The 18686-nt window shown below is 41.3% G+C and overlaps 1 protein-coding gene across 10 annotated transcripts in view; it reads right to left on the reverse strand.

Annotated features, from left to right (window-relative positions):
• ARHGAP26 (Rho GTPase activating protein 26) overlaps positions 1–18686 on the reverse strand; it is a 215783-nt gene that overhangs the window by 116986 nt on the left and 80111 nt on the right. For all 10 annotated transcript variants that reach the window (XM_079967947.1, XM_079967952.1, XM_079967949.1 and 7 more), the window contains one exon: positions 16732–16810. In XM_079967947.1, the coding sequence (XP_079824073.1) occupies positions 16732–16810 (79 nt within the window). The remainder of the gene's footprint in view (positions 1–16731; positions 16811–18686) is intronic.

Below are 18686 nucleotides of genomic sequence, written 5' to 3' on the forward strand. Positions count from 1 at the left end.
CTCCTTCCCCAGCCACACAATCAGTGACCTTGAGAAGGGGCCCTCCACACATGCCAGTGTTCTTACACACAGCTACTCCACCTGACCAAGATCTCCATTTGTGTGGAGCAAGCAGCAACTATCTGCACAGGGTGGTCTCTTCTCATGGTCAGCAAATGTATGGCCAGCAGAAGGCATAGCCGACGGGGCAGAAGGTCCAGTCCACATGGCTCCCCGGCCTTCTCAGGTGTTTCCTGTGTGTGTTGTTGGTCAATTCAACCCCGCTAAAACCATCTAAGATACATTTAAGACTGGCTATAATGGCAGTGTTGAAGGTGGCATCAGGGTAATATTTAGGGGGGCACAGCAATATTTCTGTCAGAGCAAGCATTTCAGCTAGCCAGATGGAATAATCTCCCCTTTCATTCCCCCATGTGCTGTTCTGGGGATTCACCGCCGCCCCCCGCCCCCCCCCCCCACGGCAAAACCCACTTTTTAGGGGGCAAACCCAGGGAAATGACTGAATATTTATCCAAAACACAAGAGGCTATTAAAAAGAAATTCTAGCCATTTCCCACGAAATCTGAAGAGGCTCTGTGGAGCTCTTCCCTGAAAAGCTTGATCTTGTTTTCCCATACAGCTCTGCTGCCATGCTGGCTGGAGCTCATGGGAGTGGTAGTCTAAAACATCTGGATGGTACCAGGTAGGGGATGGGAGAGGTAGTAAGAACAGGGTCTGCCTGCAAAGTTTCCTCTCTCACATAGCAGGTGAGAAATGCAAATCTTTCAGGAGACTTTGCAGGGAGCATTTCCCCACTCCACTCCACTGCCAGTACAGCTAGCCCTGAAAGTGTTCTCTGGTATCTCTCGAAGGAATAGAGCAAGATGGATAGAAATTGCATTTAGAACAGCATCTAAAAAAACCTGGAAGACAAAAAGGGTTTTAAGAGTGTAACATACTACAATGAATTATTTAGTGCTTTCTCTCTCTGATGATGATGACAGAAGACCAACTTGGCTCCTACCCAAAGCGTTTTTATAGGAATGTTGCTTTTCTAGCATGTTTAACTGACTGAGCTGAGAAACAGGAAACTTTTTTTTTGGGGGGGTGTATCAATCATCTAATAGGTCCAAAACTGAGACCATTAGTAATTTTACTACTCTTCCCTTTTCTTCTTTCAAATAAATCCTCAACCAGGTTAGGATGAGCAAGGTATGCATAAATAGAAAATGGCACTGTTAAATAGCACAAAGTGGGAATTCCTTTAACAAGTTTATACACTGGAAACAAGTACATTTTACACCAGTGCGGCGGCAAGTGATCTGATCTTTATAGGCCAAATAGTTTTCTAAACTATGAAGGCAATGGTATATTTATCAGGATATAAATCAGGTAGTTGCTCAAGGAAAACAAACTGTTTGGCCACAGATTTATATTACAAGTTCCATTGCTGGCATATTGTGGCATTATTTTAAGGAATGGAAACTCTGTGGAGATAATCACTGGAAATGTTTTGTTTACATGGAGATGGAAGAGCGCTTTGCCTTTGGCAGCACAAATAAATAAATAAATAAATAACACTGAAGTCAGCCCATCAGAGGGTTGATTTTTATATCTGACACCCAGACAGACTTGGCACTCTGTCAGAAAAAGGCAGCCAACCTTGGATGGCAGCCCAGCAGAAGGATGCTGGCACAACACAGAGCAGTGAAGGTGCAAGTCCAAAATAGCAACTCTCCTTTTCTGAATACAAGACACCTGGCAACCTTGGTGAAATTATTCCTAAACTGCTGGCTTCATCTTATCAGCTCTGTTTTTGTCTTGTCTGATGGCCAAGTTTATATGTTCCAGTCCACTCTCTCCGCCTCCCACCACCACCACCAAGGCCAGCTTCTGCTATTTGGCAGCTTAATTTTGTAGCCCCAACAAAAGAGTTTTCTGAGCCAGAAGCATCTATTACCAGGAAGAAAGCCTCCTATTTCCAGAGAAGTCCAGTTACAACTCCCACCCTAATATCAGCCACACCAACACCAGGGGGAAAAACAAAACACAGCACTGATTCTAACGTAAGGAGCTTGGAAAGCAAATTGATTTTATTGTGGGATTGTCCGAGAAATATCTGCTGAGTCCTGTAATCACCTGCAGAAATCCAAATAAGAAAGCAGTTTAGCATGTCTAGATTTTATTCCTATGTTTCACTTCAGCTTCAGTATAACCCACATTGTCTGGTTACCCATAATGCAAGCATCCTCAACCAGATGTCAAGCTTGTGTGTTGCATTTGAGGTAATCTAAAATGGCAAGCAGCTACCATGGATCAAAGTCAAGCACCAGAAAATCTGATTCAAAAGTGGTGGCGGCAGCAGATATCACCACTGACCTAGGAAACACATCCGGTCCAGGGGCAGGTGAGTGATGGGTGGCAGCGGTAATGTATGATGGTGGCAACGTACAACAGCATCAGGTTGGGGACCAGACTGGAAGCAGGTTCAGGCCATTGCAAAGGACCTCTAAACTCAGACGCCACATCTGAAGTGGAGAGAGCCTATGCGCATTGAGCTACTACATGCGCAGCCAAATGAAATAAACACATGAAGGATGAGGGGCCAGGAAATAACATTGAGCATGGCCCCCCTTTCCCTAATTCAAGTGTACAGTCCTATATTTTCATTAGAAATCTCTATGGTTATTTTTAAACAAAATATATAAGGCAGAACCATTTAAATATATTTTTGGGAAGTTGGTGCCTGTTTGAATGCATGGCAAGGGTAGCATAATAAAGGAAAATAGTTCTCTTTATTCTTATTCAGCCATCAACTTAGTATCTGGAGACAGGCCAGAAATAAGACACACGGTGCATTGTTGACTCCCCAGATAATACAGACAGTGCTCTCTTCTGCTTATTCGTCATCCCACAAGAACTTCAGAGTTGTGCTAAGGTTTCCTTCCAAGTCTGACTCCACCCTTCCCTTTAAAAAAATGAGACGGTATTACTAAGTTAGGGACCAAAAGCCACACGCCATTAGCTGCAAAAGCACCCCCACCAGTATTCAAGAAAGCATCTTAAGATAAATTGACCTTGGCTACAAAATGAAAGCAGACAGTTATTCCAGTAAAAACCTCACATGGAGCAGCATCTGAAACAGATAACAAATGCAAAGAATTTCAGTACGCTGCATTAGCTTCATCTTTCATCACCTGTACCACTGGGGGAAACGCAGGTGCAGTTTTTCCTCTGTGCACAGGTCTGAGTTATGTGCCACTCTAAATGGGGAGATAAGAAGAACCCAGTGCACATTGGTAAGTAGATCTGTTGGAAAACATGTGCATGGTCAATGCAAACTATCATGACTAGGGAACCCTAGACAGAAAGAATGAAGGTGTATCTGCCACCCAGTGAATTTCTTGATGCATGTGTGAATACTTCCAAGAATTCTGTGTCACTGTATCACTGTACTTGGTGTTTCCACAGCCAGAACTGGCTGGCTGCAAGCATTTTTAGGGCATGGAAACCTTACAGTTAAATAAAGTCCCTTTGCATAGAAGTTCAGTAGGTCAGCTTAAAAAAAACAAAAACTTTCTGGAAGTTTACCATGACTTTGGTGCTTAGAGGAAAATGCTTGTTTTAATGTGAAGCTGTCTGCTTTTATGTTTTAAGGGTTGAGGATTTCTTTTTTAACCATTAAATAATATATTTATTGTAGTGCTTTATGTTATCTTGCAAGCTGTGCCAAGGGATTGAACCCTGAGGCAGCACAGAAATTCCAAAGCTACCAGCAGGTAAGAATAAATGAGCTCAATTTATTTCTCCTTGCACATTACCTGAAATTGCGTCAGACTGTGGGGTAGGGTGGGGATCAGCAGTGAACATCTGTATATTCTAAAGCATTGGATGAGGAAAGCATGTATTTGTTTCTCTGCGGCAGGTTCAAGTGGGAAATATTAGATGACATAAGGCTTAAATTTAAAAGAAAGAACAAAATTAATTAATTAATTAATGAAACACCGTGTGTGTGTGTGTGTGTGTGTGTGTGTGTGTGTTTCAAGGCAATTAACATAAGAGCCCCACTGGATAAAGCCAACGGCCCATTAACTCCAACATCCTGTTCTCAAAGCTGCTAACCAGGTGCCTGTGGGAAGCCCACAAGGAGGACCTGAGGGCAGTAACACTCTTCCCAGGTGAGATTCCTAGAAACTGGCATCGGGAGGCATACCACTGCCGATATGGAGGTAGCGCACAGCCATCGTGGCCAATAGCCATCAATAGCCTGATTCTCCAAGAATTTATCTAAGCTCCTTTTAAAGCCATCCAAAGTTGGTGCCAATTACCACATCTTCTATTTTCCTGCAATTTCAGTGCAGCTCGATTATGAGAGGCAAATGAAATACAGGGGCGGGGGGGGGGGGGGTAGGGAGAAGGGGAGGAATCAGATGGCAGAGCCAGATGTTGTTTACTAATTTACCATGCACAGAATGAGGTACCCATCATTGTGACCTCCTTTTCCAGCAGAGCTGTCAAAATGCAAACCCAACACACAATGCTGTTTATATTTGCACTGTCAGCAAATAAGGTGTTCCAGATCTAATCAGCCTATAAGCGTGCAGAAGCACCTGTGCAGGCTGAATCTGAAGTTCAAGCAAAGTTCAGTGGGTTGTTTGGGCCAGACAAGCTAAATTAAACAAACAGAAAGGGAAGAAAAACCACAACAATAGAGAGGAGGGAAAACAGTGATTTGGAGCACTGAACTGGAATGAGTATGGTCTCTCTCTCTCTCTCTCTCTCTCTCTCTCTCTCTCTCTCTTCTCTCTCTCTCTCTCTCTCTCTCTCTCTCTCTCTCTGTGTGTGTGTGTGTGTGTGTTTTAAAGTGGGTGAGAGAAAATACCATGAAAAGGAACAGAAATTCCAGTTGGAGGGAGCGAGGGAGCAACTAATTCAAAAATGGCAGATTAGTTCCAACAGGAAAAAGCTCACCAACTTCATACAAGATGATGTAAATCTACAAAAGCTTCTTCCTTTACCTCTTACAAAAACAAACTCCAAAGCCAAAGTATTTGGAAGAGAATAGAGAGGAACGAACAATGACAAATCACAGAAGGACAGCAATTAATAATGATGGTGAAGGCTGTGAGCGCTGTCTCACTTGCCCAGACACAAAAACCATTCACTAGAGACTTTGCCAAAAGCAACCCATGTAAAGCTAGCAAGTTCCAAAAGAAGAATGTCAGAAGGGAAGACCAAGATTTAAAAGGTTTATGCACGCTTAAGGTTTGGAAACGTTCAGATGCTGCTTCATGATCCTTTGCACCTCAGCTATTTATTAAAAATTACTGTGCCTGAGGTATTCACTTAAACTCACAAATATGATGTGTTAGAGAAGGGGGGCAGCAAACCAAATTATTCTTTGGGAAATGGGACCTTTTAAAAGTAAAAATTAAAAAACCCACTGCTTAGATGATTGAAAACACAATGCAGTGCAACCCTTTTCTATTCCAGATGCATCTGAGTGATGGCACACTATTGGGAAATAATTTGAATTAAAATATTTAGCATTAATATCATACTGCTAGAAGTGACATAATTAAGCTCTTGCTGTTTGGATGATTAGAATATTATATGTCATATATGTCAAATTTGTCAAATTTTAATTTATTTTTCTTGCTCTATTACATTATTGTCATTGTGTGGGGAAGTATTGCTTCTGTCTGTTACTATGTTAAGTATTTTTGTGTTTCTATATTGTAAACTGCCATGTGATGCTCAGCTGACAAGGTGCCCCATGATATTCTTGTAAAGAAGCTGGTAAAATGCGGTCTTGACTATGCTACCACTCAGTGGATTTGTAACTGGCTGACTGACCGAACCCAAAGGGTGCTCATCAATGGTTCCTCTTCATCCTGGAGAAGAGTGACTAGTGGGGTGCCACAGGGTTCTGTCTTGGGCCTGGTCTTATTCAACATCTTTATCAGCGACTTGGATGATGGACTCAAGGGCATCCTGATCAAATTTGCAGATGACACCAAACTGGGAGGGGTGGCTAACACCCCAGAGGGCATGATCACACTTCAAAACGACCTTGACAGATTAGAGAACTGGGCCAAAACAAACAAGATGAATTTTAACAGGGAGAAATGTAAAGTATTGCACTTGGGCAAAAAAAATGAGAGGCACAAATACAAGATGGGTGAAACCTGGCTTGAGAGCAGTACATGTGAAAAGGATCTAGGAGTCTTGGTTGACCACAAACTTGACATGAGCCAACAGTGTGACGCAGCAGCTAAAAAAGCCAATGCAATTCTGGGCTGCATCAATAGGAGTATAGCATCTAGATCAAGGGAAGTAATAGTGCCACTGTATTCTGCTCTGGTCAGACCTCACCTGGAGTACTGTGTCCAGTTCTGGGCACCACAGTTCAATAAGGACACTGACAAACTGGAACGTGTCCAGAGGAGGGCAACCAAAATGGTCAAAGGCCTGGAAACGATGCCTTATGAGGAACGGCTAAGGGAGCTGGGCATGTTTAGCCTGGAGAAGAGGAGGTTAAGGGGTGATATGGTAGCCATGTTCAAATATATAAAAGGATGTCACATAGAGGAGGGAGAAAGGTTGCTTTCTGCTGCTCCAGATAAGCGGACACGGAGCAATGGATCCAAACTACAAGAAAGAAGATTCTACCTAAACATTAGGAAGAACTTCCTGACAGTAAGAGCTGTTCGACAGTGGAATTTGCTGCCAAGGAGTGTGGTGGAGTCTCCTTCTTTGGAGGTCTTTCAGCAGAGACTTGACAACCATATGTCAGGAGTGCTCTGATGGTGTTTCCTGCTTGGCAGGGGGTTGGACTCGATGGCCCTTGTGGTCTCTTCCAACTCTATGATTCTATGATTCTATGATTCTAAATAATAGCAATAATAATCACTGTTTATCCTAACTATAATCTATTTTTGCAAGGTGATTTATATAGATGAAATATTATTGTGCAAATTGTTGTGGATCTTTTGTTATCCCCCGAAATAAATCTGAAAAAATACTGTGCATATGTGCAAGCACAAGCTTATACATAAGTTATTTTTAGAGCATTTTCACACTGAGTGTGTATACTGAAAAGGTCAATTTGGAATTTCACTCTGCAGTGATTTTTTATTGGAAACCTTCTTTGGTTTCTCCTGGCCAATCAGGAACTGTGACAAGGGTGCTGGTTCAGCAATATGCAACCAGGTCCAACAATCTTTGTCCTTCCTTGCCTGTGTTTCAGAACATTTGAGGAGACATTTTTCAGGCATCTAGAATACCTGTTAATCTCATCTCTATTTCAGTACCTTGTTGGAGGCTATTGGAGCAGGTGGGGTTGACTAGGCTGGATAGAGCTCGCCCCCAGCACAGCAAGAGAGAGTAGGAAGCACACTATGAGAAAGAAATGGTCATCACATCTCTGGAATGTTTTGATATCTGAGTAGCAATCTAAGATGATGTTGATCCCGCACACAAGTGCAGCGAGCATCTTAGGTAGGGGGACATGCTGCAGAAATGCCATGAGACGGATAGGAAAATAGAGCGTCCATGACTTTCTCAACTGTCCTAGTCAATTCGGCATCAAGCTTTCATATTATACTCAGGCTGGGGATCAAGATTCTGTTTGAGTTCAACAAGAACAACTTAAAACACATTAGAACGTATCCTGCAAGGCTTCAGAGTGGACCCAATACATTTTGCTTCCTGATGTAATGGATTAAATGGTGTGCCCCTCATTCCTCTCGCTAGATTGGCAGTTGAATATTTCAACTCTGGCGATGGGGCAACATTCTCCACTGCACTTGAGGGCAGCAAACTAGCTTAGGGGGCGCAGGGCAGGTGGTATGTAACTCTACACTCAGTATCTTCTACCTAATACATTCTACCCTATGGTAGGCCCAGCCTGGTTTGCTTCATTTGGGTGTTGCTCAACTTTCTACACCCAATTCCATGTTTCGGACTCCATGTGATTATTTTTCATGAGCTCCCAGAAAGTCAGCTCACCAATTCTACACCACAAACAACAGGCAATTATATGGGCCTTTGTACAAAGTATGCATGCCAAAGACATGGGGGAACAAGGATAAATCAATAATTAAAGATCAGAAGACAAGAGATTATTTATCCTGTGCTATAAATAACACTTCTAGCTATCGTGAAATGCACACACCACATACATGAAAATACGCTGGTGGGTTTTTTTTGTTTTTTGTTTAGCATATTCAAGTTAAACTTTGAATGTACAGGGCCTTACGAACTTTCTATGTGTTTTATTAAGGATGGATAAATGAATCAGTGTATTTCCAATGTAGTCCGTTTTGCTGTGTTTCCTCAAATTACACATTTTTGAGCATATTTTTGTTCAGCATAACACATCTTTAAATACATTTTCAACTGAGAGCTGCACTGGACCATTCAGGAAGTTCAAAAGCTATTGGATAATGAAGGCATTAGGGAGATGCAGTTCAAGATTTTCAAAAAATCAAATTACACACACACAAATAATACACCAGTCACATCCAAATTGTCTCTGCTTGAGTAGGATCTAATAAAAAGCTCCATTCTTAGCACCCTGTTGCCCACATTTGCCAGCGGGGTGGGCATGAGAAAGAAGCCGACAAGCTGTTCAAGAGGACACCAGCAACAGGTATTCACTGACATACTGCCTCTGATTCTGGAGATTAAATATAGCCATAATGACTAAAAGCCACTGATAGCCTTATCCTCCACCAATTTACCTAATCCCCTTTTAAAGCTATATACATTGGTAGCCATCACTACATCTTGGGGCAGCAACTTCCAGAAATTAATTGTGTGCAGTTTTGAACTCCTCTCTCTTGTCTGATGTGAATCTCCAGTCAATTAATGTCATTGTGTAACCACAAGGGCCAGTATTCGAAGTAACATTAGGGAAGGATATAAATAAAATATGTAATACTATGAGAAAGAGAGACAAAAATATATTGATCCTCTTTCTCCACAGTGTGCATATAAAGTGCTATCATGTCCCCCTCTAGCCATTTTTGTTCTCTCTTGCAACCCGAAGGAATGCTCCAAGTCAGCACATAAAGAAAGGAAAAGCCAGGCTGAGATCAGGGAACTTCAGACTATTGGGAAACATGTTGTCTTGATGGATGTGAACTTCACATTGGGTGTGTGGGATCAGCTCTTTGTTTCAAGTGAAAATTACTCTGAGTAACAGCCAAACTAATACCCTGGCTGAGGTAAACTTTTGATCTGCCATATTGTATTGTATTTTGAGTTCATATCATCATTCTTGCTTCCTTTGGTCCAATCCAATATGTCTGGGTAAGGGCTGGGAATACTGTGGAACTAAAATCAATCAGCTGTAGCAGCAGCCATAGTCATAATATTAATGTTTATTTATGACAGGAAAAAATAGTTTTCCATTCTGTCAATATTATATCCAGCTTGAAAATAAAACATAATTAAGGCTATTCCCCCCCACACACACACACACACAAACGTGGTTTTTGGAATGTATTCCAGCTAGGTCCAGTATTGACATAATACTTTCTCATTGACTAAGCATAGTTACGAGACCAAGAGCACCTTGCAAGTTCACATCTACCTCTTCTTTGTCACCTGTCCCCACATCTCATTATTGAAGTAACCACACTGCTCTTCTTATTAACACTTAAGTTTCAAACCAGTTTGCAATGCTGATTAAAACATGAGTTGGCAAACCGTGGTTTGTGCTAACTACTGTTACAGAAATCACCTATACAGATAGAACATTACCCATGTTTAGCTCTGAAAATGAAAAGAGGGTGAGGATTTGCATGTAATAGAAAGGAGGAAGAAGAAATGAGTGCACACATTTGAAAATGGAGGAGGATGAGACAGCAGCACAGAAGCTTGCAGGACGTTACCAATTATGGATGTATCAGGTTTCACTGGTACAGCAGATTTTTGTTAAAGGGGTATAAACAATGCTGTATAAATAGATAAATGCACAGATCCCCTTAAAGAGAAAGGCTATCTTCAAACAACTGCTTACATTCAGAAATCTACTCCTGAAACCCTCAGTGTCACTGTAGATTGTCCCCAAAGCTAGTATATTGCCTACTGTTCTACACCCATTTTTAGCCTCTGGATTTCTAATCCACTTTGTGAGATAAATCTCACACGCCACACCATGCTTACGCCATGGGGGCCTGGGAATTATGAATTACTGCCCTGTACAAATCAACCAAATGTCAGCCCAGATTTATTTAAAGAAATTTGAAGTATGACCCTAATCAAAACACGCACGTCATGTTTGGGTCATGTTAAAAGAATCGCATTTGTTATGCTCAGTGAAAGGAAAATAAAAAGAGATCGTTTAGCAACCTGGGAAGCTACAAAAACACCGGAGAAGAGTTGAAAGTCATTAGTATGGCGACAACAGATCACCATGGAAACATACAAGCCTAACAGCGACTGCATCCACATAGCCCAATTCTCATTGCTGCTTCTTTAAACCAGTGAGGGGTGAGGTTCCATGGAAAAAAGAAATCAGCATCAGCTTCTTATACCAAGCAAACTTTATACTGCCAATACTTCAACTTATTCCGCCAAAAACAAAGCTAGGTTGAATAAGGGAATGGGTAGGAACATGGTTGGCAGGAGGGGCTGGGGAAGAGGAGGGGACATGCACAAAAGAACTGAGAAGGCGAAGGGGGTGGGGGAGCCATCTATCATAGGAAAATAAGCACAGGGAAGAAAAAATCCCAATCTAGGAAGTTTTGATCATCGCAAAGGGACTGAAAATAATTAGGCACTTTAAAGAAGGGTGAAGATCACCACCACCCCCCTTCTGCAGGAGTTTGTGGTTTCACCAAATATTATGGTTTTGTTGTGTATTTTGTCTGTGCTGCAGATGCTAGGCAAATGAAGTGGTTCTGTCACAGAGAGTAAAACCAGGGCAGTAAGAGCAAGAGTAGAAAATTTAACTTCCAATAGCGACAGAAGGGTTTTATTAAAAAAAAAAGTTGAAGAGGTCTGGCTTGCAGAGAAAACACGCTACACAGGGATGGGCTGGCAGCTGTGCACACAAGTAGTCTGTTCTCATCTGTCACTGTTTGATCATTACTCAAGAGGCAAAACTGGCGGGGGGGGAGGCAAGCTTTGCAAGTGGAGCATTTATACAGAATACTCAGTGGAGATTCCTGGGGCTGGAGAAGGCAGGAGGGCTCCTCCATCTCCCATAGAAGGCATTAGGAATACCCATTTGGCGCTGACATTGTGACGAAGGAGGCTGGAAGGAATGGGATTCATCAATACGTGGCACTTTTCTACACACTCGTTTTCCTCAATCACATCAAGGGTTTAAACACAAATCAGGTGGACCCAATTTGACCTCAGTGTTTTGCTTCAACCTCCTTTTAAAGCCATAAGATACTAAAACTGTGGGAGAAAGAGACCTTATAAAATACATATATTAAAGCTACTGAATTCTGCCCAACACCAGAGCTCTCACGTGGTTCAGGACAAGACATCAACGTAAGCAACCAGAAAGTCTCACTTCACCATCTAGTGGACAAAAGCCTACACAGCAGTCACTGTGAGCACTACTCTGCTGCCTCCATTTTGTGCTTAACCCACAAGCCTCATTTCATCAATCTACATTCTACAGCTGTTTGGATTGAGCTTCTTTCTCAGCCCTCAAAAGATCAACAGGCCAGAGTGCTTGCAGCTGAATAAGTAGGAATATTTTATTCCACTGGACCAGTCAACATGGGGCGCTTCATACTTTTCCTGCATGTATGAGGACTGGATGTGGTAAATAACATCATATTTGTATTTCCAAACACATATACACCACAGGCAAATGTTGTAGGGAACTCTTAAGATTGTGGCTTCATGTGATACATGCATTTAGCACCTGTTTTTCCGACATAATATATTAAGCAACTCTGAGTGAAATATCCCATCCTCATCCAGAGGCTCTGGACAGAAGGGGATTATATGTAAAACCTTAGATAAAAAGCACACTTAAATATAAATGCATCACATAAAAACTTGGGTAGATGTTGGAACTGAGCTCTCCTTGACACCCTCAGATTTCTGTAACAAGATTCTGTGTTACTGCTTTGATATTCCTGGTTTAATCAAAGCAGTTAAGAGCAGAAGGCTAGCTGAATCTCTTGATTCAACCTCGCTTAGAGAAACAAACACCACAGTTGGTCAGGATTGCCTTTGCCTATATGATTCAAAGTCTTTTTCAGAGCCCCTCGGCCAGGAATAATCCAGTGAAGGACTACTTGGAACAGGGCATTCAACATCAGCACTGAATCTTTGGATCTCCCTGCCAAATGAGGCTCAGCTTGCTATTTCTCTATCCACGTTCAGGTGGCTGGCAAAGACAGCTCCTTCTCAAAGAACCTTTGAGTTTCTCTGATCCCTGCTGAGATTTTGGAGAGGTTGGGTTTTTGTCTCTGCTGTTTGCTTCTGATGCTGGCTCTGGAGCCATGGGGGCCTTTTGAGCAAAAGGCAGGATGAAACTATTTTAATTAATTAAATTACTACACCAACCCTTCACTTAAGAATTAAAAATAATAATAATTCCCATGTTAATTGAACACACACCAGTCGTGTAGCTAACTATACTACATAGATTCACCTCATCTATAGTAAGTATGCCATTTTCAAATAATTCCCTTTCCCATGCCTTATATCTTCTAAAACCAGTGCAGAAGCATAACCCATCAAAGAAAATACAAAGGAACACAGAAAGCTGCTGTGTATAGAGTCAGGCAATTCAGCTCAGTACTGTCAACTTGAACTGGCAAAAGCTCTCCAGGATTCCATACAAGCTACCTTCCCGCTCTACCTGGAGATAACAGGGATTGAATCTGGGACCTTCTGCACATAGCTATCAACTTTCAGATTTGAAAATAAGGGATCAGCAGCCTCACCTGTCCCAGGGACAATCTACGGGATATCTAACAATCCGGGATAGCAGCGGGACGCAGCGCTGGAATAAGGGAATTTCCCGCCAAAAAAGGGAAGGTTGACAGCTATGCTTCTGCTCGTGAAGGCAAATGGTCTACCACTAAGCTATGAATGGACTAAAATAGTAACATGATAAAGAGTAGTCTGTTGCCTCAAAAAGAATCAAGGATGCCCAGCACCATTAATCTCATTCACAATAATCATGTATGATATTGGGTGGACAATGGCACTCCTTAGGGAATGAAAAACCTATGTGGTCCTGCGGTAGTTTGCACAAACAAGCACTTCCTGAGAGTTAGCTTTAAACAGGTAGTTTCTTTTGCAGCTATAGCAAACTGTATGCAGTTAGCATTATCTGCTGATCTATCAATAACTGCTGACCTCAGGTTTCACATGAGGGTGTTCTGGGAAATTGAGGCTCTTGGTATCCTGTGCTATTAGAATAATAATCTCTATGTTTGGTTCCTCTACTGGCTTCTGCTGGCTCTAGTGTAGATATATCCACGTTAACAGTATGTCTGAATGGTTTGGTGTATTTGCTGGGAGAAACAAGGTGCAAAAAATTATAAATTAAATTAAAAAGATAAAACAGCTCATGGTTTGCTGTATGTGCGCTAGGGATTTTCATACTTTTCAGCAGACAGTTACACATTGCCACAGAAAGCATAGCTGTTTTGTAACTTTTCTTCATTTCCTTTATTTCATAAGGTTATCCATTGTTTATGTTGCAATTAGCATTGCTTTCGGAATCAATAAAGGCTTTTGGTTTAGGTGACTAATTTGAACTTTACAGGGCCTGGTGAATCAGGACTCAGCAGCTCACCATCAGCATGCAGAGACGTGTAAATACGATGGTCAGCAGCTAAGGGACACAATGCTCTGAGCACATTTGGAGACAGGCAATGAGAATCTCAGAGCAGGGGAAATTGCTTTGCTACATTTTGACCAAACATCCAGTACTACTTATTCTTTTACTCAGAATATTCTGGAATACGTTGCTGTTGTTTATATAAAAGCTTCTATTAAGTTGCCAGTGAGACCAGCACCAGCCGCATTGATACTTCTACCCTCCTCTGGAGGACAGATGAGAGAGTCAGCTGTGAATCCCAGAGCTCAAAGAGAATACCCCTTCCCCCTCTCAATTGTATTTATGTTTTAAAAGAAAATATCTAAGTATGGATCAAAATAAAAATAAAGTTCAGATTATTTCCTTGTAGTTTGAATTTTGTCTGTGTTCGTTGAATTGTTGCTTTTGTCCATTTTTTTTTCTTGATACATTTTGTACACTGGTTTATAGCCCCCAGTGTTTTGTATTTTGACAATAAGTGGACATTTGTTGTAAGCGACTCAGAGTGCAACTCACTGTGGAAAAGCGGCATATGAATAGAATTATCAGGCAAAAAAACAGCGGAACCTGAATTTTACTCAGCCATATTTTATTATTATTAGCCTAACAACAACAACAACAATTTTAATTTAGAGATCTGGAAGCTTAAGGGACCCCTATTGAGCAGCGTGGGAGGTAGCTCAGGATGCTGAAATGAGGAAGGGAGGGATCCGTCAAAATCGCCTCCCACTAGACCTCAGAAGGAGCCTCTACTAAGCTCAAGACCCTTCTCCACAAACCGAAGTTTTCTATTCACAGAAAGGCAACACTGGATCTAAGCCTGCTGTTATTCTTCAGTTAGATGCCCCACAGAATATAGGGAAGTTGGAAAGAATTCAATGTATATTGCTAACCTTAAATTAAAACACAATCGGTGAAGATGAAAGAAATGATGTATACAGCACAAAGGGTGAGGGCCTTTGCACTATAGCTATATACTTGAAGGTTTCCATATGATCTTAAACCCTGTATGATGTACTATACACATGAAGACACCCCACTTCCCTGCAGACTTCTGCCCTTTAAATGTGGGTGCAACGTGTAAGGCTATCTGGAGAAACTCCACGTCCTCCTCCCATTGCTTGTAACATGTGATTAGAGCTAGTACCTGCCCTATGCACATTCAAATTCATATTACTGACCACATACATATATATATGTATATAACAAATATATTTGGGTATATAACTAATATATTTGGTTGGCTAAGAACAGACATTGTTTCCCTTCTTCTGTACTTCCCCTGCCCACAAGAAAAATATTACTTAGAACACCATATGCTCACTAAGTGATATATTACATAGTTAAAGTTAAGGAGATATCCAGGCAAATTGATCAGGACTCCCAATACATTTGCAGGGATCAGCCAGGTGTTTCTAGTCTGTATATTTCAACCACTGTACTATACTTAAGTCCCTAATAGGACAATCTCAGAAGCCATGCCCTGCTCAGCACTCACTCACAAGACCAGTTTCAATGAGTGCACAAGTTGGCCGATTTCTAATACTGAAGAGACATTACTTGGATTGCTTCAGAACAACTGGCTGACTGCAATGCATTTCCTTTTCCTGCTTAGTTTACTTTGCATATGAGAGAACCCATGCTCAGAAATTTCCCTCTTTACTCTTTCCACACTATATACAGCTTAAAAAAATTATGACATTCATCCAATTGTGCTTTTTGTGAAGTCAGCACAGCGGCCGACATCCTGCAGAGAGGTTTGCTTCTGCTTTGTATATCCATCTAGCATTTAAATTTTTAAAGTGAGAACTCCTTCGTTCGACACTAATGCTATCTGCCTGCAATTCTGCTGAATGTTAATGTAAGCAAGGTGCCAGCTGCTTGTGTGGGTGGCTCTCGAAGAACTACATATGCTGTACAATGTCCCCCTGAAATCATTCATATCTTCACAGTTTCCTGTACTATAATAGTGGGGCAACTTAAATTGTTTGCTAACAGGGTTGTATGCGTTCTGCAAGTCTATCATACAAGTGAAGAATCTGGTATCAAGCACAGAGTATATCATTCCAACAATCTCATTTTTATTTTTGTAAAGGTGATGGCGGGGAATTCAAGCACGTTTTCCCCGAATATTCAAAGCTCAGGGGTCAAATTGAAAGCTTAAATGCAACAATTCCTCCCCTGGCCATTAAAAGGTTTTGTGGATTTTGAAAGGAGACAGAGAGATATGACGCAATGGCACAACAATGTGCTTCCATTTTTTTCTTAATAAACAGCCTTTCTGCATTAAAACAAATGAACACATTTATAGAGGTGGGAAATACATTGAAGATACAAAAATCCAGTGAAGGGTGAGGCCACAATTGACCTGAGCCCTTTCATTGGGGGTGGGAAAGCTATGGCTCATGGGTTGGATGTGAGCCATGAGGTTTCCCTATGCAGTCTGTAGCCCCTCTTCCTCACCCATGCAGGCTCCAACAGAAGGGTTTCTCCCTACAAGTCTAATTACTACTTGGGGAATAGGGATATTCACAGTAAACCGTGTTTTCACCTGTGAGCATATGCATGAGTGCTGTACGTGTGTATGGCAGACTGGGCTGTAATACATATCCATTAGGAGACATTAGGTTCTGAAATTTAATGTGGACCTATCAGTCTTCAGCAGCTGCTGACTTGGCAGATTTCAGAAAGTTTCAAAAATGGCATACTGTATTGTGATTTTTGTTCCTCCCCTCCTCCTTCTCTACAGCAGCATTAAGACAATGTCTGAACTATTCTGGGCTACATTCTGCAATTTCTCAGGAACATTGACAGCAAGAGCTTTCTCACTATCCTAGTAGCACAGGAGATGAAGTATTACATCAAGTATTTAATCAAAGTCTCAAAAGGGGTTATTTACAAGAAAAAACAAAACCCTTTCTTATTCAAGCACTCTTTCTTACCGGTTCCCGGCCATCCATGGCCTCCATCCAGAGCCTTCGATCTTCTTCAGAAAGCGCCTGCATTGTGATCACTCCAGGCCTGCAGAGATTGATGCAATGATACTGTGAATAACGGTCTAAGAAGATTAAACTCCAAAGTGACTAGGGGTGGGGTGGGGTGGGGGGTTGGTAGGAACAGGATAAGGCCCACTTCACATGATCTAGGAACCTGTACATTTGCTTGCTCACACTAAGTCATGGTTAGTGTTATATGCCAACTGGGTGACATTCAGCAAAAGCTGTTATAATGCATCTTTCAATGTCCAAATGCAAGCTTAGGAACAACTGGAGGAGACACCCGCTTCAGTGAAAAAATAGGGGACCAAGACTAGGATGTCACTAATAGCAGACCTTTTCCTCAATAGTAAAGGTTTGTTGTTGTTGTTTAGTCGTTTAGTCGTGTCCGACTCTTCGTGACCCCATGGACCAGAGCACGCCAGGCAATCACAAATCTGCATCCAAATAAAACTGAAGGTGGGCTGACAAACCATTGTACCTAAATGTGCTAACTAAACTTCACAGACAGACAACCATCCAACAACTCTCACTCCTTGAAATCCAGGGATTTTAGGGTACTGTCACAGTCTGACTAGGCAAGTACTTAGGGCTGCTTCATGCAAAATGTTTTCCTGTACGCTTCAGGAGAACCAAGCGGCACAGAGCATGTAGATAAACTGTGTTATTTCTAGGTATGCATTCAAAGAGAAACAAATAAATATGTCTAGATTCTAACAAATACCTGATAATGCCAAAGAATGCAAAAGCCTATTTCATCAGTAATACTTTAAGCAAAAATGCCTGAAGAATCACCTAAAAGAAGTGAAAGTTGCAACGAAGCCAGCTCCAAAGACTGTTGCTGTGTGTGAAGCCTCTTGTTATTAGTAGAAAATTTACATATATCATAAAAAATGGCATTTGGCCTCTGCCCTAGGCAATAGAGAAAGAGTTTAAGAATTCCATATTCTAATCCTGTGATATTAGAAAAGGGAAATCAGATGGCAAGGGAATAATAATTATATACACAAAGCAGCTCACACAATTTACCCAGGAAAGGACACAATCTGTTCTGTCTTGTAGTACATTTAGATAATAATCTAGGCATATTGTGTGTCATTTTTGCTAATCTCTTTGTGCAGAGAATCAGTTGATGCTTACAGGCTTAGTATTCTAGAAAAATATACCTAAAGGAAAATTACTTTTCAGCCAATTTGAAATGTTGAACTGAAAATCAAACAATTACATGGGGTTTTTTTCTAGTGTAAAAATACCTCTCTAGAAATACCAATGTAACATTAAATTGGTAAATTCACGCTATATGCTCTTTGCCAACAGAAATTTAGACAGCTTACAAACTGGATTATGCAAATTCATGGAGGATAAATCAATGGCTAGTAGTCATGATGGTTAAATACTGCCTCCAGGGTCGGAGGCAGGAGGTTTCTGAATACCAGTTACAAGGGGACAACAGTGACAGAAGATTGCTGTCCTCATGTGCTGCTTGTGGGCTCCAAGAAGACATCTGGTTGATCCACTTTTCATTACATATCTTTAGGAACCAGGCAAACACATTCCTCTTCTCCCAGGCCTTTGGCTAATTAAACAAACCATGGCCTTTTAAACTGTGTGTGAGGGGGGATTATTGTTTGTTACTATGGTATGTATTTTAAATTGTTTAGATTGTAAGTGCCCTGTGATTCTCAGATGAAGGGTGGTATAGAAAATGAATAAATAATAATATTTGTTGCTGTTGTTGTTAAAGTCAGGATGCTGGACTATGCAGGACACTGGTTTGATCTAATAGGGCTTTTCTTACGTTCTTAAAGTAAAGCAAACCTTTGCTGAATATCACAATCACAAGAACCTGACTTTTTTTTTTATAAGTGATCCTGTCTATCTTTCAGTCCATATATTCTTTT

This window comes from Podarcis cretensis (assembly GCF_951804945.1).
Source record: "Podarcis cretensis genome assembly, chromosome: 2".
Classification (NCBI taxonomy): domain Eukaryota; kingdom Metazoa; phylum Chordata; class Lepidosauria; order Squamata; family Lacertidae; genus Podarcis; species Podarcis cretensis.